Raw genomic sequence first — 24,344 nt, forward strand, 5'->3', positions numbered from 1 at the left:
TCAATTGTAATCCCAAATCAAAATCAAGAATCCCCACAAAATTAACATCCCAAATCAACACACCACACTGGAGAAGGTAGCCGCCGCTGCCGGATCCGTCCTCGGCCACCACCACTGTGGCCGCTGCCAATGCCGCCATCACCAGATCCGTCGCGGGAGGTAGGCGAGAGAGAGAGGGGGGGAGGGGAAGGACGGTCATCACCGCCGTCTTCGCGTCGTACCCCCGCCATCGTTGCACCATGTCGAGCCCTCACTGTTGCCACGTCGAGCCAGCGAAACGGGAGGGAGATAGGGAGATGGAGCGGCGCCGGTGGGGGGAGAGGGAGGGTGCTGCCGATGAGGGGAGGGGGAGAGGCACCGTCGGCAGGGAAGAAGGAGAGGCGCCGCCGGGGTAGGGGGAGGGGGAGCGGCGGAGGGTGGAGCCGCCACCACCATCGTCGTTTTGAGAGAGAGGGGGAGGGGAAGTGATTTTAGGGTTATGGTTTGGGCTGCCGAATATTTATATAGGTCGGGATCAATTAGAACCGTCCATCAGATCGAACGGCTTTGGCTTCTCCCACGACGGGCCATGTGCCGTTCCCAGGCCATGTGGTCGCCTCATGGGCTGCATGTACACACATAAGAAGGCCGTAAGTTTGGGCCGGTCTAAAATCAATTTTTTTCTCTCTCAGTGTAGGTATTTTCTATTTTCAGAAATAGAATTAGTATCACTTTAATTGCTTATGACTGCTTATTAATTTAACTCTATCTAAATTGAACCAACTAGAAATTTGGCTAATGTTTCTCATGATATGTATTTTTTTTACCAACATTGATTATAAATTCATATAATTTTTATTTATATTCATGTTTCTTAATTATTTATGCCCAGCAGTGACATAATTCATGAATTATTTCTGTTTAACTATGTAATTAATTGAGCCAACACAAATTAATTATTTTCATTCATCCACATGTTTCGTGTTTTACGTGATGCATAAAAGATTTTTAAACACCTGATTAACAACACTAACCCACACGCCCTTCGTCCCCACACTCACGATGTGTTCATTGTGTATACCGGCGAAAGGGAAAAACATCAGGGATTAGAGATTGAATCAAATCCTAATCGCGTACAGCGGACAAACCACAAAATCAAATATTGATTAAAACCAATCGCAACAAATATCATCCAAAGTTCTGTATCAAATAAAAAAATATTAAACTAAAGTAGGGAAGAAGTATAATATATAGCGATCCAAAACGTTTTTACCTGTTGCAACATACGGGCCATTTTTTCTAGTGACGTATATAATATAAAATGGAGAGAGTAAGCATAGTAACAAAATAATATTTAGAGAAACTCTTTGAATTTCCAAAAACAACTCACAAGTCACAACGGAGAAAGCAACGAATTATAGTAGTTGAAATCCGATGGAGCGTTTGATTTATGTTGTGGTATGTATCAGTACACGAACTCTGCGGTATATCGCCGTCTTCCCCCAAACCCCAGAGGCGAAGCGACTCCCCGAGACCAACCGAGACACGCGATTCCTCCTCCCCTCTCCTCTCCCGCAGACGCGAGAGCCCCCCAACTACAAGTCGAAGTCGAAGCAACAACCCTCGCGCCCGCATCCCCACCGGCGATGGCGTCCCCGTCCCCGGCGGCGCGGCCGCAGCGGACGCCCGACGAGGTGGAGGACATCATCACGCGCAAGATCCTCCTCGTCTCCCTCACCCCGCCCTCCACGCCCAACCCGGCCGTCGCCTACCTCGAGCTCACCGCCGCCGAGCTCCTCTCCGAGTCGCGCCCGCTCCTCGCCCTCCGCGACGCCTCCGAGCGCCTCCTCATCGACCGCCTCTCCCTCCCGGACCAGCCCGCCGGGTCCCCCTCCCCCTTCGCCTACCTCGTCTCCTCCTTCCGCCGCGCCGCCGACGAGGCCCGCAAGATCTCCACCATCCGCGACGCCGCCCTCCGCGCGCGCCTCGCCGCCTCCATCGCGCACCTCCGCGGCCTCATCCTCTCCTACGCCCGCATCGTCGCCGGGAACCCCGACACCTTCCCTTCGCCGCACAACGCGCCCCACCCCGCCGCCGAGCTGCTCGTCTTCCTCCTGGCCGAGGCCGCCGACCCGCTCGACCCTACCCCGGCCCCTGGTGCCCCGCCGCCGCCGGGGTTCCTCGACGAATTCTTCGCCAACGCCGATTACGAGACCGTCGAGCCGGCCATGGGCGAGCTCTACGACCGCCTCAGGCAAAGCGTCGAGAAGGTGTCGGCGCTTGGCGACTTCCAGAAGCCGCTGCGGGTGCTCAGGCGGCTGGTGGGAATCCCTAACTGCGCAAAGGCTCTGGTGAATCACCCCAGGTGGATACCGAAGAATCAAATTATGCTCATTGGGGAAGGGAGAATCATGGAGATCTCCAGTGTGCTCGGGGCGTTCTTCCATGTCAGTGCGATCCCTGACCGCGAGTTTGCAAGCAAGCCTGATATTGGGTAAGTTTTTTTTGTTGAATGTTGATTGATTGCTGCAAGTATGTTCTTATCTAATGTTTGCTGAGGTGTCGAAAGCTTTGCATTTGCGGGATGTTCTTGTGAGCCATTCTGGCTTTGATTATAAATGTTGGTGCTTATATTAACTTTGTGACTGTAAAAAACCTTTCCTTCATAAGTCTGTTGAGTCAGTCAAGCTGGTTGATATTCTCTTGAATGGTTGGATGTAAAAAGGTTCAAAGTTTGATTGTCACCTTAATTGATGCTTCCTACCTGTTAGATCCAATGGTAAATTTTCAAGTGTTCCTTTTCCAAACTCAACCTATTTGGAGTTCAATTCTTTATAAAGATGTGAACAAATATTGCATCCAAAAGTAGTTCTTTTGGAGGTGTGCTGAACTTGTGGAGTAACTTTTTTCTGGATTCCTCTTTGTTATCATCAAAACCATGTAACGTGAAGGTTTGTGTGTATTTTAATTTGTGTGCTACAGGCCCAAATATTTCTTAATGAATCCCAATGAACGTTTACGGTTTAGTTTATTTACAAAAATTTAATCTACTGCATTGCTATGCCTATAAATTCAAGCTTATTGTTTCATTTTTTATGCATGCCCTTAACCTTGTTAATTTAATGTTTGATCAGGCAACATTGCTTCTCAGAGGCATCTTCACGCAGACCAGCTGATTTGATGTCATCTTTTACAACAATCAAAAGCGTTATGAATAACTTGTACGATGGCCTTAAGGATGTTCTTCTCGCCCTGCTAAAAAATATGGATACTCGAGAAAAGGTTCTCGAGTTTATTGCTGAAGTGATAAATAAAAATGCAGGCAGATCTCGTATGCAGGTAACTGGCAATTCAACTGGACATAACCAACCATAATGAGTTATCCATCAGATAGGTTTCCATACCTTGCATCAGATTTTTTGTTTAGATCACATTTGTAGGTACAAATCAAATACAATCTATGAGATTCATTCAATAGTAGTGTATCAAATTGTTTCATGCCCTAGAAGAAACCTGAGCACGGACAACAACAAACCTCTGTATTCCCAGTACATGCTAGATAAGTGCTGAGCATGTAGTAGTGTCTTTAATGTATCACACACATGGAACACTGCCTAATGGCAGTTTTGTTACAACTTAAAAATCAGAAAATACTATACATATTTCGGGATTGAATCTTTGTAACGTGGAACTGCCTTAAAGGGGTGCAATCCTTGGCATGCTATATTGCTATCTATATGGTCTAGTAGCTTGTATTGCTGTAACCAACTGTTCTTGAAACAATATAATTTTTTTTTAAATCCTTGTTATTGTTATTCTGTGCTGGACTAAATTCACGTTGTGTCATGCAACAGGTAGACCCTTTAAAGAGTGCCAGCTCAGGTATGTTTGTGAATCTCAGTGCCGTGATGCTACGTCTATGTGAGCCTTTTCTGGATAGGATGGAGTCTAAGAAGGACAAGATTGATGTCAATTACCTCTTCTGCAATGATAGAATTGATTTCAAGTGGGTTACTTCTCTAAGAAATTTGGTATTAATGTTCTGTGCAAAGTTAGTATAATGCATATTTTAAGTTATTTTAGTAAATAATATGTTACTCTTTGTACTGCAGGAATTTGACTGCAATAAATGCTTCTTCCGAGGAAGTATCATCTTGGATAGAGAACAGGGGCTATGAGCATGCTGAAGATAGTGCCAGTGGAGAGGCTCGCTTTGTTGAATCACAAGAAGCGACAAGCTCTGGCAACAATAGCACAGTTTCTCTTTCTTCTAAAGGCGGGTCACTTGTGAATTGCTCAAAGAAAGAGAATTTCTCATTTATTTGTGAATGCTTCTTCATGACTGCAAGGGTGCTCAATCTGGGGCTGATGAAAGCTCTATCGGATTTCAAACATATTGCTCAGGTCTTGATATATTTGAAGCATCCTTTTCTTTTGTTTTTGTATTATGTTTCGAAGTTTTGCATTTTGATAGAATCTATGCATATTGATAATTAATCTGTAGGAACGCTTTGTAGCACATACAGGCCAAATGAAAACAATATTTTCAGATCAAAGCATGCGTTCTTGAATTTTTCACTGAACACCTGTTATTGTTTTTATCAAATATTTAGGATCTCGCAAGGTGCCAAGATGACTTGGATTCAAACAGAGCAATGAGAGATCAAGGAGGTGGTTCAGCACAGCTTGATCAAGATATAAAACGCTTAGAGAAGATAGTTGAGATTTTATCACAGGACAAACTCTGTTATGAAGCTCAGATAATTAGGGTATGCTCTATGTAATCTGGTCCCTTTTTGTTCCCTGTCAACTTCTATCTTATTACTGCCTTATAAAATGAAAAAGAAAACTATTCACCTTATTACTAGTGCAAATCTTCTTTGAAGAAAATGTGAGGTACATAGGATGATGTGACCAGTTGTAGTGAATCCTTTGTTTTTATAGAACGTATGTTGGGCATGTTAAGGTCTCTTGAACTATTGCAAGATAGTACGTTTATTTTATTTATTTCGTTGTGGACCTCTGTGGATCACAAATGGCATGATAATCACAATTTGATTATTCTCATTTTTTATTTTGATTTTGCTATTATGTAAAAGAAAAAAAAACTCTACTTTGTTCTTTTGGGCATCATATAATATCATATATCCCGGCAGGACATAGTGTGCTCCTGTGCATTAAGGATGAGTCTGTTGTTTTCCAGTAAACATTTCATATAACATCTTGGATTAAATTTTGTTTCATGTCAGAGGTCTTGGATACTGTTCTAGATGGTCTGATTATATGAAATGCCTCCAATTCCTTTTTTCTTTTTGCATTAACTACTGCCTTCCTTTAAAAGCAACACTAACAGTTTGTCTTTAACCAGGATGGTGCATTTCTTCAACGTGCACTATCTTTCTACAGATTAATGATACTATGGTCAGTAGACCTTGTTGGCGGATTTAAGATGCCTTTGCCATCACAATGTCCAAAGGAATTTGCTTGCATTCCAGAGCATTTCCTCGATGATGCAATGGATTTACTAGTTCTAACCTCTAGAATTCCAAAAGCTTTGGAAAGCTTTGCGTTGGTGAGTATGCTTCTGAGCCATTCCACAGTAGTAGTGGTGCCTGATTTTGTGATTGGCAGAGCTTAGTTGTGTACTTATGAATTTGCTCCTAATCATCCTGTTTCTGACAGGATGACTTTCTCAACTTCATCATTATGTTCATGGCGGGCACTTCATACATTAAAAATCCTTACCTTAGAGCAAAGATGGTTGAAGTTTTGAATTGCTGGATGCCACAAAGAAGGTCCATATTTTTTTATGAACTTCACAATTGTATCTTATTTTTGACTGTATGGCTGCGCATTTGAAAATTTTTATGATGTCATTGGTGCAGTGGGTTGAGTTCTACAGCCTCATTATTTGAGGGGCACCAACTATGTCTCGATTACCTGGTCAAAAATCTTCTAAAGCTTTATGTGGATATTGAATTCACTGGTTCCCATACACAAGTGAGTGTCAAGATTTTTTTTTTTAATATTTCACTATTTTGGGTTTTGGTGAAATCATCTAAGTTTAGTGTTATGACATATCTTTGCATTTTGTACAGTTCTTTGACAAGTTTAACATTCGACATAATATTGCTGAGCTTCTAGAGTATCTATGGGATGTCCCCAGTCATCGGAATGCATGGAGACGAGTAAGCAATTTATCCTCGTACATGCATTTGTATTGCACTTTCTTGTGACTGAAAATATTTCCCACCTTTTCATATGACAGATAGCTAAAGAGGAGGAGAAGGGCGTATATTTAAATTTTTTGAACTTCCTTATCAATGATAGCATCTATCTTCTTGATGAGAGTTTGAACAAAATCCTCGAACTGAAAGAAATAGAGGCTGAAATGGTTAATGTTGTAGAGTGGGAAAGCAGGCCACCTCAAGAAAGAGAGGAGAGATTGCGTGTATTTCATCAGTGGGAGAATGTTAGTTTTCTTTACTAGCGTTTACCTGTCCTGTGTCGCATGATATTTTTAATGAAGTTTATTTGATGGTAGTTACTGATCCACTTTATATTTTTAGATTGTTCGATTTGACATGAAGCTAGCAAATGAGGATGTTGGGATGCTTGCTTTCACGTCAGAGCAGATTCCAGCACCTTTCCTCCTTCCTGAAATGGTAATATCATAAACCATATATTTAATTTCCATAAATATATAAAACTAAGTTTAATTTTATTTTATTACTAACAAAGCTTCAACTCTACACGGACTTAATTACATATTTTACTTGTCTACTGTATTTTATGCCTGTAAGATATTACTTGTAAAATCTGAAGGAACCAAATTATTAAAACTATCTCCTTCATGTAGTATGAAAGGGCATTGTACTAACAAGAAGTCCTTTATTTAGGTAGAAAGGGTGGCAAGCATGCTAAATTACTTCCTCTTGCAACTTGCTGGTCCTCAGAGGAAATCATTGACTGTAAAAGATCCTGAAAAGTATGAGTTCAAGCCGAAGCAGCTCTTGAAACAGGTCTCATGGAGATATATAACTTTTCTGTACTTCAGTGCTCTTCTGTTACTATTAGCTCTTTTTCATCTTCATTTCTGTCTTTACATGGTAGATTGCCACCATCTATGTCCATATCACAAGGGGTGATAAAGAAGGTATATTCCCAGCAGCCATCTCAAAAGATGGAAGATCATACAATGAGCAGGTCTGTTCTCCTTTGTTTTCTCCCATTAGTTTTTAGTCTCTGTGCTTGTATTCTAATAATTTTCTATCTATCGCAGTTGTTTGCAAGTGCAGCAAATATTTTGTGGAAGATTGGGGGAGACCCCCAAATCATACAGGAGTTTATGCAACTTGCCAGTAAGTCAAAAACTGCTGCTTCTGAGGCAATGGATGCTGAGGCTATGCTTGGTGACATACCAGATGAATTTCTTGATCCAATTCAGGTACTGTTTGCCTTATTACGAAAATACCTTTACTCTCTTCTATGCAATCAAAGGTTTTCCTATGTTGAAAACTAGAATAGGATGAAGCATATCTGGTAGAATGGTAGTGATGCAGTTGATTGTTTTGTTTTGGTGATTAATCGATATTTGGCTATACCAAATATCTGGTCATCAAATTGGTTACTCATGAATTGGGCAATTGTTGACAATCAAATGAACCAGTGATTTCCTGATGATAAAAGCATCACACAAAAATTTGGGAATAAAATCTTGTTAAAATTAGCAAAATCTGGGAAGGCAACCTTTGACAGTATAAGTCCAAACAATTACATTCCCATTCTAAGCCAATAAAGGAAAATTTTTCAGCCATTTTATGAACAATCTTGTGGGGCTTGAACAAACCATACTTTACCACAACTGTTCTGAACTTGGAACTCATGGTGGTATATTTTGGCTATTAAATATTCTGTGCATTTTAACCTGTAGCATCAGATATTTGCTACTAATGTTATATGATGTATGCTCTTTCTCTTGCAGTATACTCTGATGAAGGATCCTGTAATACTACCATCATCACGGGTGACAATAGATCGTCCCGTTATTGTTAGGCACTTGCTAAGTGACAGTGTAAGTTGTACATCCTGAAAAAACCGCTGATCCAAACTTTCCATACTAGGGGGTGACACTTGTCTGATGTATATATTCCCTTTACAGACTGATCCGTTCAACCGTTCTCACCTTACGCAAGACATGTTGATACCGGATACAGAGCTCAAGTCGCGCATCGAAGAGTTTATCAGGTCTCAACGGTCCAAAAAACGAACTGCTGCCGATTCAGAAATGGGAGAACCTGATGGGGCTGCTGATATGGCTGATTGAATAGATGGTGCCAGGGAAGGGAAGGAGGAACATTTTTTTTGTGGGACAGATGATCTTTATGATATTTATCGTTCTGATGCTGGCTCCCCTGCATTTGCATATTCAAATTCTTTGTAAATGGTGTTACTGCCTGTTGAGAATTTAATTATATCGGCATCGGATGTTCACCTGGTAAGCAACTCCTTCGTTCTCGTGTAAAAATTTGATCGTTTAACGACTCGTGAGGCTCATCCTTGATTAAGTACTAATCGACCAAAGCTACAGTGAGATGACAAAAGTTGGATGAACCTAGCAATGGCTGACAACATAGAACTGTTCGCATTATTTTACACACCTTTCAATACAGTGAATGTAGACAACTAGTGTAAATGTAGGATCAGTCTACAATACAGTAGACAAGTTTTAGTGTAAATCTGCGTGAATGGTATACTGGCAGTTTTTTACACCAGTAAAGCAAAATCAAAGGTTCTGTTAGTAAGTTAGCCGACTGTGGAACGGCAACTTAGGTGGCCTAGTTCTTTTCTTTAGCTCCAAAATACAAATTCCTCATTTTTCATGGTTAAATGATTACCTTTTGCAAAAACATTTTTATATAAAAGTTTATTTAGAAAATCAAACAAACCAATTTTAGAGTTTGTAATAATAAATACTCAATTATTCACGTGCTAATAGCTTACTAGTACTAGTCAATTGGGCTTGGAAAAGACGTACAGGTTGTTTAAAATAAAAAAGAAAGGAGCAGCTTTGACTATTCTAGTCCTAAAGTAAAAGAGAGTTTATTCTGGTAATAATCTATACTAATATAAAAAGTACGGCAGTGTTTGGCAAATATCTAAGGGAAATGATTTCCCATCCCTCTTTAAATCTTAACCATTCATTTTCCCTCATCCATTTAATCCTAACCATTCATTCATTTTCCAATCCTAATTCCATTCATTCTCCCTCATCTATTTAATCCTAACCCTTCATTCATTTCCCAATCCCGCCCCTCATTTTCCATTATCCAAACACACCCTACGAGTTCATCCACAGCAGTCTTGCAATCCTTCAGATCCACTGTCACCTGGAACCCACCTGTCATCCGGCTCAAAGAAACCACACCTAAACAGCGATCTCCCACGTCTAAGCAGCAGTTATGATCGGTCAAAGCGAAAAAGAAAAGGAATGCTCCCTTTTGTGCGCTAGCCTGCCGCCGCCTCCTCCCGCCGGAGCCGCTGGCCTCCTCCTAGCGCGCGCCAGCCCGCTGCTGCCACCTCCCGCCGGAGCTGCTCGCCTCCTCCTCGCATGCGCTCGGCGGAGGAGCCTCACCCTACCCGCCGCTGCTTGCTTCCCTGCTCGCGCCGCGCCGTGACGAAGAGGAAAGAGAGGCGGGGTCTGCTCGCCCTACCCCGCCTCCTCCTCACGCGCGTGGGCTGGACATCCGGGCGCGGCCGCCGGAAAGGGCATATGAGGTGGCGGAGAGTCTTTCTAGGAGGAGAAGAGGGGGCCATTGAAGGAGGGTTGGAGGTCGCTGCGCATGGCCCGTGGGCGGCGGAGCGATGAGGCCGGGAGGACGTCGGCATCGGCGAGGTTGACTAAGCAAGAGGCAAGCGTCAACAGAGGTGCCGGGGAGGAGCAGGCCGCCGGCGCGGTCGCAGGAGAAGGTGCCGACCGGAGGCAGAGACGAGGACCCCTAGGACCGCACCCGCCCCACCACTGCTGCCATCGTCAGCATCCTATATGATTTTTCATTGTTGTTGTTATCAGGGATGCGCTGGAACAATAGCACAGGACTAGGGCCGCTGGACATCATCGACGCTAGCAGATAAGGACACCATCAACAGGTAAGACTGATGTTCTATATTCATGCTTGCAATATGTTTGATGAAATGCTTAACTAGCACTAGCATCATCTCCTGTTTACAATTTGACAATTTGTATAGATGTCATACTGACCAAATTTCATGTTGATTGTTTATTGCCATTCTTTCTTGATAAAGTACCTAGCTATACCCACCATTCAGAACTTTTAAGTCCTTCATTACTAATGTTTATATGACTAAATTGCAAATTGAGGTAAATTTTGATTACGTTCTAGCTGGTTTACATTTAGTAGCAAAATTGTGAGGTTGAATGTGCATGATAGGAAGTTTGATGCATTTAGTGTTATGTGTTTTTTAGCAACTCCCTATTGCAGAGAACAAAATAAAACTCTCACTGGTAGCTTAGCTATTTATGGGCAATTTTCTGGTTTATGTTTCACACTACCCAGAGTTGCAGTATCAACTAAGAGCTATATTTTCCTATCATAGGTCACTCTTGTCGTCAAACACTTTGATGATCCAAGGATAGTGAGTGCAGACTTGAAAGATCTTCTTCTTCAATCAATATCTGTTCTTGTACAGTACAAAGAATTCATGTTTCTATTTGAGAACAATCGGGGGGCTATAAACAGAATGCTAAGATCACTTCTGTCAGCTTTTGGTAATAGATCATGATACCTATTACCAACATACTTTTTCAACTCTGCAAAGGTTTAGGTTTTGCTTCATCCAAGAATGCTGAATCTTCATCATCTGCAACTTTCCAGGTTTACTTTAATATTACAATCTCTTTTGTAATTATATTCATTCTTCTATTTATGTTATCCTTTCTGAATCGACTTTTCAACACATTAAGTTGGACAATGACTGAGTTCTCCATGTCCATCCATGAGATGCAAGATAAGCACCTGGTGGATTTTTTTTTTTGTTTTATATTTCCCTTGGTGCAGAACTTCAACTCTTTGCTGATTAATCTTTAGTACTCGGGTTACATTTTCAGTTTAGTAACTAAACACCATCCTTTTTCACATGTCAAAATGCATTAAAATTACTGAACTTTATCTTAGCTCTGCAATGAAGGTATACACTAACAGGATCCTTCCTCTTTTTGTTTGGAGAACACTAACGGGATCTCTTTTTTTTTAGAACAGTAACGGGATCTCTTGACAAGGATAAATTCCAGTAATTTGGTTGCTTCAGTTAATTGCTTTTTCAATATTTTATCCCAAGGGTGTAGTCATGCATGTGGAGGTAAATAATTGTAACCAATATTTTTCAGGTTGCTGATTTGCAGCAAAGAAAGTGCATCGTTATTTTTTACATATCATGTAGTCTTGCAAGGATCTTGGAATTCTGCGCCAGAGAGATCCCTCATGCGTTACTCATGGGGCCAGACATGAATCTGCGGAGATTGACTGAATTAATTGTATTTATTTTGAACCACATCATATCAGCAACTAATGCAGAGTGGTTTTACATGCAAGTCCACATCTTAATCTGAATTCTGAAGTCTGAAAATTAGCAGTGTTTTAGTTATTTTAAGTTGAGACAGTGATCTTTAAAGGTGGTTCAGTTTAGTGCCAGAATCTAAAACGCACTACTTCTATTGTTGATTTGAGCTGACTCAAGTATGAACCAATATTGTTATATCCTGACATCTTTTTTTTGTTTCACAGTACACCAAGATGCTTCCTCATTTTATCGGTGCCTATGATAATCTTTAATGTATAAGTATATGTCAATGTGCATTAGGAATGATCGTATTTTTCTTCAGTTGTATATGTTGACGTGCCTTGCACGTGCACGTTCACTAGTAGCTAAAATATAAGGGACTTTATTCTTATAATAGTAGCGGAAGTTATGCAAGTAGTTTCATTTGAATCTTACAATACCGATATGGCAAAACGACACTTTGATGTTGGTCTGGCTAGTGTGATAGCATCATTTGGTCGCATCGGTCTGGCTGGCGTGGCATCACCCTTGACAAACTGTCACGTCCACTATGTGTGGCGTGAGTGACTGAGTGTTGTTTTGCCTGGCATGATCAAAAGGTTCATATTTTGGAAAATGCCAGGCAGTAATTTGTTTAGATTCTAGAAATAAATTTTAGAAGGGTTTATTTTTAAAATAAAAAAGTAAAAAAAGTAAGAAATAAAAAAATCGATATATCCTTCAGATTACACGGAGTATCATTGCACTTACACTTAATGTTAATATTGGTATCAAAATCATTGTCGTTCCATGTGGATGTCATAGGTATATACAAGTAGTTTTCATTTGAATCTTACAGTACTGATATATCCTTAATATTACACGGAGTATCGTTATACTTAATGTTAATATTGGTATCAACGATCATTGTCGTTGCATGTGGATATAGGTATCGTCTGTGTTTCGTCAGGATGTCATGTTGTTTTGCAAAGGCATCGTGGAGTGTCATTATATATGGCCGGCGCTATTGAATAATGACTATAGACATTTACAGAGGTTCCAGAGTTCCTGTAATAAAAAAAATAGAAATGCAATAAAGGGGAGCAAATTTACCCAAAAAAAAAGAAAATAATTGGAAAAAATATATTAAAAAAATTCTAGATGGGCCTGGCATGTGCCCCTAGGGATACATCATGGGCAACAGCCGGGTTTCATTTTTTACCTGTGGGTAACCCGTGCCCGATCCGATACATATGTATTAGCTAATTTCGACTTATCTCTTAAGTCTTATACCCCTTTCTCTTGGTTCATTTGTGATACTAACTAATAATAAGTTGTGATGTAATTCAAATTATTGTTGATAACTGATAATTTGGTAAATTGTTGATTTTATTTCTCTTTGATAAATTATATATCTTTCGAGTTATTATTCATGTGAGATCCATTTGGTACCCGCCGAGCATACCCGTACCCGCCGGGCATGGGTACGGGCACAGAGTTTTGCCGGCTAACTCTAGTAGGTAGGGTTTGGGCGGGCGACGACGGGCATGGGGTCGGGCATGGTTTTGCTCTACACGTGCCCGACCCGACCCGTTGCCATCCCTATGTGCCCCCATGACGCCAAAGGGAGGGTGACAGTCCAAACTGGCTCAACCTAGACCAGGCCTTCCCATCTATGTTGACTGGCATTCAAAGTTCCAAACTTCTAATGCGGATCTGGCCATTGCCCTCTAAAATTATTTTAGGGATGAAAACGGATCGGAAATACTCTCCTTTTAGGGATAAAAGTGGGTCGGAAATAGATGAAAACTATCTCTACGATATTTATTTTGGAATCAGAATCGAATTCCTTGGACAAGAAAATGGAATCGAATATATCGAATTCAGATATGGAGCAAATATGAAACAAAACGAATATGGTAATGAATATTACCAGAATATAAAACCCCATCAAATTGAGCTTCCGTACAACAAAAGAGATTTGTGTTGTTATTTTCTGTAGGCATGTCACGAAAGTTCATGAAAATTGATTTTCACGGTCGGTCCCTTAACAGACCTGCATGTAAAAATGGTTTTTCATTTCCGAGTCCCTTAATTGAACCCAAGACCTCTTCTTCCATATGTAGCTTACTTACCATCTCATCTATCAAGTTATTGTTGTAATATTGAAGATGCTATTTATTTTATTTCACCTCTCTGAAATTTGTAATTTATAATTTTAAATTTAAATGTGTTATATCCCATCGAGCTATACAACTTTGATATAGGGCATATCTCCATCAGAGGTCATTTGAATTACAGATATGAGATTTTGTAGTGAATATTTAGACCTAAATTATCTCAAATGATAAGGTTGTCAACAAAGAAGTTGTACATCTTGTCGAGCTCTATAATTTTAATATAAAGTTAGTCTCCATATGACTTATATGATAAAGTTATGTATACATGTGAAGTTAGTCTCCATACCTACATGTTTTGTTTTAATATTGATCTCTACCCGTGGATATCCGAAAAAAACTTAGGTAATATCCGACCTTTTCCGATTTCTAGCAGATACTAGTCTTATACTATATTTGTTTATGTTTCCCAAAAAAATCTATTAATATTTGTTTCTGTATCCGCTACTATCCGAAATTATTAGTTTCAGAAAATCTGTCCAAATATCGGAAACTAACTAAACCGATTTCATCCCTATCTTTTCCAGTGATTGCTTCTCGGTTCAATATAATCTAGTTATGAAAAATTATGTAGGCGATTATCCTCTTATCACTCAATAGATCTGAAAGTGCATCTAGACCCCTAATTATTTTGGTGGTTAATGACAATTGATTAAGAAGGCCTCCATCTACTAGCCCCTAAAGTGGTCCTTTGGAACAGTTCAAAGAGCAAAAGAAAATGAGGGGTTTTCCCACACCCATCCCGTGAGAGCCCTGGATGGACAAACCAACACTGATATCTTTTTTTTAATATGGTGGAATAAAAATTCCGGCCTTTACTTCAAAGAATCTACATCCACTTATTACAAAATTCTCTTAAAGAGAGCAAGCTCACACAATAATAAGAACAGAAATAATAAAGCCAACACACAATGAGAAAACAATTATTGAAGTCTATATGTGAATCTCCATCCGTAGTTGATAAAAATCTACATGACCGTAACTTCTAAGCTTCGATATGCAGAATATAAGAACGCCATGTTCTCTTCACACTTTTGAAGATGTTCCTAGATCCGGAGCCGACGCGTTGCCCAGAAAAGCATCTGCATATAAGATTTATTTGGAGATTTATCAAAAACTACGTCATTTCTACTCAACCATAGAGCCCAACACAAAACAAAAGCTACAACAAATATGAGGTTTTTAATATTTATTCAACACCACCAAGCCAATTCCCAACCACATTAGAAATACTATCAGGAGGTTTTGGACCAAGGAAATATGAACTATTCTCCAAAGAAATTTTGCAATATGGCAGTAAAAAAAAGAAGATGTTGAAGTCTTATTTTTCATTGAAACATCTTTTACTCCTGTTCTAATTCCTTCTCGCTAAATTATCCTTGTTAGAATCACAACTTTGAAAAAAAACCATATAAAAAATCTTAATCTTAATTGGCATCTTTAATTTTCATATAAACTTATTCCTCTCAATATAACCATTATTAATCAAGGATGAATACATTGATGTAACAGAAAATTGACCATTCTGACGAAGATTCCATTTGAAAGAGTCATTTGATCCACTCAAATTAGTATGCAAAATCAATGCAACTAAGTTATGCCAGTTAATTAAGTTCTGACCAACCAACATTCTTTTGAAAGAAGCATTAAGCGGAATAGAATTCATAACAGTTGCGATTGAAACATTTCTCTTACGAACAATATTATATAAAGATAGAAATTTATCTTGTAAAGATGAATTCCCAACCCAAATATCCTCCCAACATTGATATCCTACTCTTAAGTGCCGGTACAACACTTATTCATTAGTAGAATATCGGTGCCCAACTAGCACCGATGATGACCTCCACGACCACCGGTACTGCAGAGGGACTGATAGACCTAACAAGCCGGCATCGATGAAGTGTCCTAGGGTAGTACAAAACATTGGCACCTTTTGTTTGCTAGTATCACAGTTCAGTTCTAACACCAAAAACAATGGGGAACTGAAGTAACACTAAATGAATCCCAACCAGTAGTGTTTAGAATTTTTGTTAAAAAATTTGTGCAGTCTTTAATATAAGATTTCTTGATTTTTAGCTTTATCGGTTCAACAAGAAAACCTACCTTAAAAACTTATTTTACTCCTAATGTGCCACTACACCATATTTTGTGTTACATCTGATGTAGTTATTTCTCTCGTTTTCTTCTTAACCGTTCCCGCGAAGCCCAGTGATTTTTGGCGAAAATTGTGGCCTTGTTGTTTGTCTAGGATCTCTTCCCTTTCAATTTCTCATTGGTGACATAGAAGACAACTACATCTTTGGTGCTCCTATCTTCAACTTTCAGTTCCTCTTTTGGCCAGCCAGGCCTCCTCCCCCTCCTTGGTGCTCCTCTCCTCTTTTGGCTGGTTTGCTTCCAGACTATGGTCGTGGAGCCCTTGGGGAGATGAGGAGAGGGTGTTTGTCCATGAAGGTGGTTCAGCAAGTTAGTGGCCGGGAGGCCTTTGGCGTCGCCAGCGCTTTCAAGTGGCTTGCGGCAAAGTAGACATGTCGTAGGACTGTTTTGAGAACATCGTTCTTGCCCTCTGTGGTGGTAAAGTGTTCGTGTTTTCGCGGAGATGGAGCTGCTGCATCGGGTTTAGTCGATGAGCTGGGTAATGATAACGTACAACGCTTTCCCTCTGGCACCGTTCAAGGTCTTACAACTTTTAGATAATCATGGTCGAAAACCCTCCCAGGATCTGCCACGGGAGGGAGTCGAGAGGGGGCAGAGGCAGCCGCCGCCGCCGGATCCACGCGTGGCTGCCGCTGACGCCACCACCACCGCCAACCACGGCCGCTATCGTTGGGTCACCGCCACCCTTCCTGCCAGATTTGGCGGAGGGGAGGGTGCGGCCGTCACTGCCGCCTTCACCGGAGGCCGCCGCGGCCTCCCTCCTGCCGTTGCACGCCGCCTCCCACCGCCGCACGCCGTTGCTGCAGTTGGGCCGCCCCTCCGGGTCACCGTCGGGTCGCGCCAAGAGAGAAGAAAGAAGTGGAGAGGAATGAGGAGGAAGAGGAAGAGAGAAGAAGAGATGACGGATAAGAACAAGAGAGTTCAAGAGAGAGGAAGATATAAGAACGACAGAGAGGTAGAGATAAATTGCGCCGGTGGGTCCCACTGGCTCGGTTGACCGACTCGGCTCACGGCTCGATTTTTAAAAGGTGCCGGTTTGTATTGAAAAACCAACACCTATAATCATTTAAAGGTGTCGGTTTTTTTGTGTTTTCGGACCGCGGAGATGAGAAAAGGTCTATATGTGTCGATTTTTGCACTTCTGGCACCTATAGTGCTGACATCTATTCGATGTTTTGTAGTAGTGGTTTCACCTCATTTCTATGCCACTTGAGCAGGAACGAACGGGTCTAAGTAGATTGTAAATACACATGACATATGGATGATCAAACCATGAAATTAAGTGATCTTAAGGTTATTACTTTTACATGATGTGATTCAATGCATGTTGAGTTTGTGGTTCCAACTATAGATAATAGGAGTATACAGATCTTGGGTATGCCACCACCAGCAGTGGTGACAATGAATTTTCTACTAGTTATATATTTTAATAGTCAATTTTTTTTTAAAGAAACAGTTTTTACACTATAAATTCTATATGCGACGGTTGCCCGTTTGACCTATTGTGAAGTCTAACCATAAATTTGACTCTACTTTTTCTAAGTTTACCTATTTGACCTCATTTATCAAAATCGGAGCTACCGTCTGCCCCAGTTTCACTTCACCATTAAGGTTCCATTAAGAAAAAAATAAAAAAAATGAATTTAACTCTACGAATTTACCAAAATAAACCTGTTTACACCAACCTTATCCCCAACTTCATCTGGCGCAAGGGTTTCCACTTTCCATGGAGGGAGCAGAATGAGCGATGGCGGCGGCAGCGACGACGTTCGAAGGTCGGCGGCCGTGCAGAGGGAGCTGTTGCCACAGCCGAGGTAGAAGAAGCGGCGACGGCTCCGCTCAGAGCGTGTGGAGGCAGCGAAGGCAGCGCTTGGAGCGAGCGGCGGCGGCGACGCTCGAAGGAGATGGCAGCGCTTGAAGGGGGCGACAGTGCTCACCGAGCTCTACGCCTGCTTCTGTGACGGCGAGACGGCGTGCTGGGGTCATCGATGATGCGGCCAGAGCCGTCCAAGGAGACCAAGCACGCGCTCGACGGGATCCCGGCGCACGTGGTCCAGATGCCCCGCGACGGCGCCGTCGCCGACGAGGAGACGTCGTCGACGGACGAGGAGGGCGGTGTGTGCGCGGTGTGCCTGGCCGGCGGAGTACGCCGCTGGCGACGAGGTGCGCGTGCTGCTGTCGTGCGGGCACGAGTTCCACAGAGAGTGCGTCGACCGGTGGCTGCTCACGCGCCAAGGAGGACTGCGGCGATGGTGAGAGCATCGAAAGGCACGGCAGCGGCGGCATTGGCCTCCTGCCTGTCGTCGCCGGTGGGTCCCACGTGCTTCCTGCAATTTTGGTTTTTGAATGAACACCATACATAGCAGCAAAAACAACACAAACGTTTCCCTACATGAACGACGGAGAACTAGTGGCTATTTTGATACTTGTGTTTTTCTTCATTATAGATCAACAAAATAGGGCAATATGCTGTGAAAATTTTCGAAGATATCTGCCATAATTATGTCAAATTGAAAGCCAAATCTTTCAAACTTATCTCAAATCAGTGGAAACTATACCAAATTCGTTACAAATATGTAAAAAGGAATGAATAAAAAAACTTTGATATAATAGGGTCAAATGAGTAAGGGCAAAAAGGACAACTTCTCCTGAGTTAACACCATTACCAAGTCTTTTTATAGAATAGGGTCAGCCTTAATCTTCAATTTAAAAAACAGGGTCAAATTGATAGTTAGGCTTCACAATAGGGTCAAAATGAGCAATTGCCCCGTTCTATATTTATGTATAATAATTTTTTTCTACTGCCCATATTACATGATCATAATTTTTTTCGACCACATAGGAGTTATTAAGAACCAGAAAAGGTAAAGAAACCATGTGTATAATTTGTTTGCAGAGCTTGTACATCTTATTCAATGGAAACGATATCAACATATTTTCATGACTGGCCAATGGTGATAGCTTTATCATTCAATGAACTACAGTTGCGATTCAAGCACCCTCAAAATTATACATTTCCTATTCAGATTGTGACAATGATAATTTGTACGTTGAAAACATGCCTTTTTTTTACTAATTATGGAATAAAAGAAGTTGAGCTTTACTTAAAATAAAATAAAGTAGTGCTTTCTGGTTTTTATATATCATAGTACTCCATTCATTATTAATTATGCCAACACATTTAGCCACATGTACATAACCCTGCAAACCTTTTCCTTTATTATTTTCTCTGTACATAACACTGTAACTATTTTTATTATTTAATAACGCAGTAGGAGTCTCTCCTGCTGTTTCTCGTGAAAAAAAACATAAGGCCACATGATATTGACTACACAGATGATTGCTAACTAGGGATTTACTTATAATTAAGCGGAATGTTAATTATGGCTGCTCAAAAATGAAGCATACTACATGAATCATAGCGATAAATAAGATCACATCAAATGCCAAATATTATTTTTAGCAATTCATGCTACAAACACTCCTCTGCATAAGGCAGCAATGTCGAGATTGAAATGAAGAAATACAAACATCACTACAAGGAAAATGACAATAAAGCAGCAATGAGCTGCTTACATAGGGTCATCCGAAGCAAGCTTGGATACACGATTATTCATAATAGAGACACTCTGATCAAAATCAAATTAAAGCGAAGTCATATGATGGCAACCTAGAGTGTTATTGGCTGAACAAGCAACAAGGATATCCATTCTTTCAGTATTGCAGAATCAGTATATCCATCAATTTTCTTGTACATTGTTTCCATCATGCGTGCAAGGTTAATAACCTGGATAAGCAAGGAAGACGGAATTGAGGTCAATTTTAGGTACTCCTCGTTCATATCTTTCCATGCATTTTCCACATCATTCCACAGTGCTTTAATGGCCTCCTCCTTTGTGCTGTCATACTCTTTCATATAGCAAGTTACAGCGGTAGCAACATTGTTCCTTTCGGTCTCAAACTACAAGCAGTAAAGCATCACATGAAGTTCCAATCTCTAGCACAAAAGCAAGCAAAACCAAACATTGTGAAAAATTTAGTTTTTAGAACATCTAAATAACAATTATGTTTGGTGCATTTGTGGGAGATGCTTTCTCTCCAAAAAAATGAGAAAATGTTTTGTGTATTTTGGAAAATATGTCCTATGCACTAGATGAAAAAGGAAAAAAAGTATTAAACACAATACAGAGTATAAGATTACCGCATGAGCAACAATGTCATCCATTAGTCGAGAAACAATACATGAATCCTTGACAATTTGAGGAAATCCTGACATCCATATCATAACCTCCTCTGTAACACCTTCTTAAAAAACAACAAAAGCAGTGCAGTTTATTGCCCAATAGAAGCACGTAACTAGTGTGATTTGCAAATGCTCCTTTAATGGGGGAATGTATTTACTATCTCTCCAATCGATTTCTGTTACATAGCCTTTGCATACTTCAGTGATCTATAAAATAAAGTAAGTCAAAGCATATGTACATGAGTGGGCTCTTTGCGTATGTATTTTCAAAACACTTAATAATAAACTAATTTACTTTAATAAAATAAACATGTCATGCATGAATACACACATATAATTGAATGGATGGAATGGTGTAATTAAAAGGAAAAAATTACAAAAAAAACTGAGAATATACATACTATATCTTTGATAACATTAACATTCTTCCTTGGTGTTCCTTTCGGGAGTGCACCCTCAATCTCATTCATGGTGCCAAACATAAATTGAGCATATTCCTTGTAACATCTTCCAAGTTGCTCAGCACCCTTTTCATCCCACCTATAAGAAATTATCATGGGGAAACATGTACAAGATATTCATAGAGATATCATTGACTTAGTTATGTCAATGCATATGTGTGGACCATGAAAATTACAACTTAAATAAATCCTAACTTTAAATTATATTTGATAAGTATAAAGCTGAAACTTGCTTAATATTATTTTCTCAAAGTGTGATCGGGATATGGAACAAACCGTTGCATCACGTCAGCAAATGGTTGAAGCTCTTTCCAGAGTCCATAATTGTCAAAAGTATCATCATATGGTGTAATAGTTGCCATGAATTTCGCTAGCAACTTCCTAGGCTTTGCATATTCTGGTTCATAATACACACCCAACGCCCAAAAATATGCTTCTGCAGGCCTATGCCTTGCATAGAATAGTTCACGTGGGGACTCTAGCCCATGATACCACCTTTAAAACAGAAAACAAAGAACTGAATCATCAATGTCTTATTATATGGTAATGGAAATATTCGTTATAAATTTCCACCAAATTAACTTACTCGCATATTTCTTTGACTTCTTCCCGGTGAAGTCGCTGCAATAAATAAAAGTCAAGTTTTGCTAGCTCAAGTATCATCTCATTGCACTCCTCCTTATCTTCTTCATACAATGGTATGTAAAGTCTGGCCTCTAACCTCTTCATCCTACGGAAAGATGGTGTCTCAAGAGCATGTCTCACTTTATTAGAGAGTGGTTTCTCAATACAATCCACAATTCTTTTCAATTGATTTGTTGTTTCAACCTGTGCTTCTCGGAGAATTTCTTCATTAGGAGTTCCAAGATGTGCTGCCTCATATAGAGCAAGTAATGCTCTTGTATCACTACATAGGATTCCGTTTAAGTTTCCTTGTTTATCAATGAATTCTTTAAATGCATCTGATCACGATTGATACAAAAATGTTAGATGAGAATATAACCACCTAACACACAAAATTTCAAGCCGACATTTTATATGTGACATGTAGAACTGCCAGATAGAGTGTTAATTAGACATTTTCATAAATTTCTTCACAAGGTTTAAAGAATAAAGAATTATATATCCATCCAAATAAGCTGCCACAAAATACTCATCAAAATATTTAGATGATGAGTGGAAAACACCTTTACATACAAGTCCTTTTTGCCAAGGAAAAAAAAGTTATGTTACAATTTTATCAACTATTTGAGAGGCTTTATCTTTTAAATTTGTAATTACATACCACGTAAGAACTCAATTTTCTACCTACAAAGTGTTGCGTTGAGGATTTGATTCATTATCCACATTAACTAGCTCCCATGTGGAGTGGCACATCACTTATATTTGTGTTCGCTTTGTTTAAAAGGATTGACTGATTGACTGTACTATGGTTATAGCCGGCTCCCACGGGCTTATAAGCTAAGCCTCACCAATATGAACATCCAAGGTGGTATTAAATCAACCAGTACAACATTTTGTGGCCCACATGGACCTCAGCACCACTACTACAAGCGACAAATGTATTAGGGTTTTACAAGTAGCAGTCTAGTTTTCCAAACAATTAACGTGATCAACCAGTAATTGTGTACATTTTGTAAGATATGAAAATTACATGTCTCTGATAAACTTATGGAAAAACATATATATTCTATCAAAATGATTGATATTTCAACTATGACCTGACATTTTACATGAAATTAACCTACTTCCACTTGAGTTATAGTTAAATAAAATAGTGCAGCAGATTGTTATAGCAGTTAGATGATTTGAAAGAAAATATGTGATTTTGAAAATTTATAGCAATTTAATCTATAATAGAATTTTATAGGTCATATATATGTAACTCTACAATGAATTCAACTTCCTGAAGGTGGTTTTCAAAATTATTGCATCTCAAATAAATAGATATAGGGAAGAAACGATACCGCATGGCATGTAGCGCCGCTGCTGTCTTAGCAACCGGAATTGAAGGGAGATCGCATGGAAATCATCATTCACAAACTTCACAGAAACTAGACTTTCTAGGGAGTTATCTATTTCTTCTTTAAAATGATAAGATACTCCAAGACGTTGAAGTGCATCGATAAGCTTCATTTTTGCAAATGGATTGAGGATGTCTACAAACATTTCCCTTGTTTCAACTATTAGGTCATCACATCTTTCCGTCATCCACTCCAGTGATTTCTGTACACAGCAAATGGTTACCCATATGAGATACACTATATATTGTGCCGCCATAGAAAGCTGGCTAGCTATGTATTATTAATGCATAACTATGAAATGTGTAAACAATAATATATGCTAAGTAATTACATTTTTGTTGATATTGATTTACAAGATGTATGGAAAAGTAACAGTGGCAGTGGATTATACACTACTAGACAACCGATCTTTGCTCAATCGGCAAAACAACAAATATCTCAGATGTTTAACGGACCGGTGCTAAAGACCTCTTTAGCACCGGTTAAAACACCCAACGACACATTGCTATCTTTAGTCCCGGTTCACACTTTGTCAGAGCATATCAAGCCTCCCAGGATTTTTAGCACCGGTTTGTGGCAACAACCAGTACTAAAGATCGACATTTTAGTACTGGTTGATGACACAAACGAGTACTAAAGATCATTGCCTTTTTATGCTCTTCTTCCTCCTCCAGCCCGAGCCGTTGCTACTAGTGAAAGGAGGAGAAAGAGAGGTGCTGCCAAAATTTTTTGTGAAAATATTTTGATATTATACAAATCAAAGAGATCTAAAGGTTAGCAACGTCATCCTCTATTGATGCATAGTTAACATTTTACATTTCTTGCTATGTTTGTATGCATTATTATCTCAATAAAATATATGGAAAAAAGATGAGAGATAAAATTTTCTTTGGGGAAAATTAGTGTACTTCATAAAATTAGAAACATTTCTATAAAATTGTTAAAAAAACAACAAACGAAAAATATAGAAAATGAAGAAAAAAATAATCGAAAACTAAGTCCATTTGAAAATCATTAAAATAGTTAGAAATAAGTAGAATGCATTAAATATATGTCTAGAACTTTAAAAAATAATTAAAATAAGGATAATACATGGAAAAATATATTTACAATTTATTGAGATAGATAAAATTTATACATAATTAACTATGACTCCAATTAAGTGCACTTAAAACTCGTTAAAATCATTAGAAATAAGAAGAATACATTAAAAATGTGTGCCATCAGTTTTCAGTTTATATATGATGTTTTAATTTATTATATAACTATTTAAGTAGTTTCACTTTCATGGACTTCCTTTGCATTTGGTATCTCCTCATGTAGATGAATCGGTAATGGCGTGCATTATTTTTTGAGCGTGGCCAATGCCCACAAGCCTAATGGTTTTATTGATAGCGTGCATTATTTTTTGAGTAAAGTGCATTGGCGGTCCTTAAACTTGTAGGGTTGTGTCATATAGGTCCCTAAACTCTCAAAATGCATTTCCAGGTCTCAGAACTTGTCAAAATATATCATCTAGGTCCCAAATTGACACATCCCCTCTAGGATTCTACGTGGTGCTGATGTGGCAATGCCACATGGACGTGATGCGTCCTTTTCTTTTTTCTTCTTCTTTTCTTTTTCTTTTTCGTTTTCTTCTCATTCTTCTTTTTTTCCTTTTTTTTCTGCACGGGTCACAGAGAAAGGAGAAGAAAGGGGAAAAAAAGAGAAGAAAAAAAGAAAAAGGAAAAAATATCAGTCAAAA

At 39.6% G+C, this 24,344-nt stretch overlaps 2 protein-coding genes across 6 annotated transcripts in view; one reads left to right on the forward strand and one right to left on the reverse strand.

The window, feature by feature from the left end:
• The first annotated feature begins 1,479 nt into the window (after positions 1-1,479).
• LOC127766834 (probable ubiquitin conjugation factor E4) lies at positions 1,480-8,582 on the forward strand. The gene is made up of 16 exons (XM_052291993.1): positions 1,480-2,473; positions 3,114-3,318; positions 3,834-3,985; positions 4,092-4,383; positions 4,593-4,748; positions 5,348-5,551; positions 5,662-5,774; positions 5,865-5,979; positions 6,078-6,167; positions 6,248-6,451; positions 6,549-6,644; positions 6,879-7,001; positions 7,093-7,185; positions 7,262-7,426; positions 7,964-8,053; positions 8,141-8,582. Exons 1-16 carry the CDS (start codon positions 1,626-1,628, stop codon positions 8,303-8,305), a joined length of 3,111 nt encoding a protein of 1,036 aa, XP_052147953.1. The 5' UTR covers positions 1,480-1,625; the 3' UTR covers positions 8,306-8,582.
• Positions 8,583-19,188: 10,606 nt separating this feature from the next.
• LOC127765969 ((-)-germacrene D synthase-like) overlaps positions 19,189-24,344 on the reverse strand; it is a 10,351-nt gene continuing 5,195 nt past the window's right edge. Inside the window, exons 2-7 of one of the 5 annotated variants that reach the window (XM_052290955.1) lie at positions 22,544-22,802; positions 21,163-21,538; positions 20,853-21,071; positions 20,517-20,655; positions 20,074-20,141; positions 19,724-19,833 (exon numbers count right to left, since the gene is read on the reverse strand). In XM_052290955.1, coding sequence (XP_052146915.1) covers positions 20,097-20,141; positions 20,517-20,655; positions 20,853-21,071; positions 21,163-21,538; positions 22,544-22,802 — 1,038 coding nt within the window. In that variant the 3' untranslated portion in view covers positions 19,724-19,833; positions 20,074-20,096. Of the gene's footprint in view, positions 19,834-20,073; positions 20,323-20,516; positions 20,656-20,852; positions 21,072-21,162; positions 21,539-22,543; positions 22,803-24,344 lie in introns of all 5 variants that reach the window. The other 4 variants (XR_008016187.1, XR_008016186.1, XR_008016185.1 and 1 more) reach the window with 4 other exon arrangements.

The sequence above is a fragment of the Oryza glaberrima genome, chromosome 3 (genome assembly GCF_000147395.1).
Source record: "Oryza glaberrima chromosome 3, OglaRS2, whole genome shotgun sequence".
Classification (NCBI taxonomy): domain Eukaryota; kingdom Viridiplantae; phylum Streptophyta; class Magnoliopsida; order Poales; family Poaceae; genus Oryza; species Oryza glaberrima.

Coding starts and splice junctions, on each gene's coding strand:
- LOC127766834 (XM_052291993.1), top strand. CDS start 1,626: ATGGCGTCCCCGTCCCCGGCGGCGCGGCCGCAGCGGACGCCCGACGAG. Junction 4,384..4,592: donor ATTTCAAACATATTGCTCAG/GTCTTGATATAT, acceptor TCAAATATTTAG/GATCTCGCAAGGTGCCAAGA. Junction 7,427..7,963: donor AATTTCTTGATCCAATTCAG/GTACTGTTTGCC, acceptor TTTCTCTTGCAG/TATACTCTGATGAAGGATCC.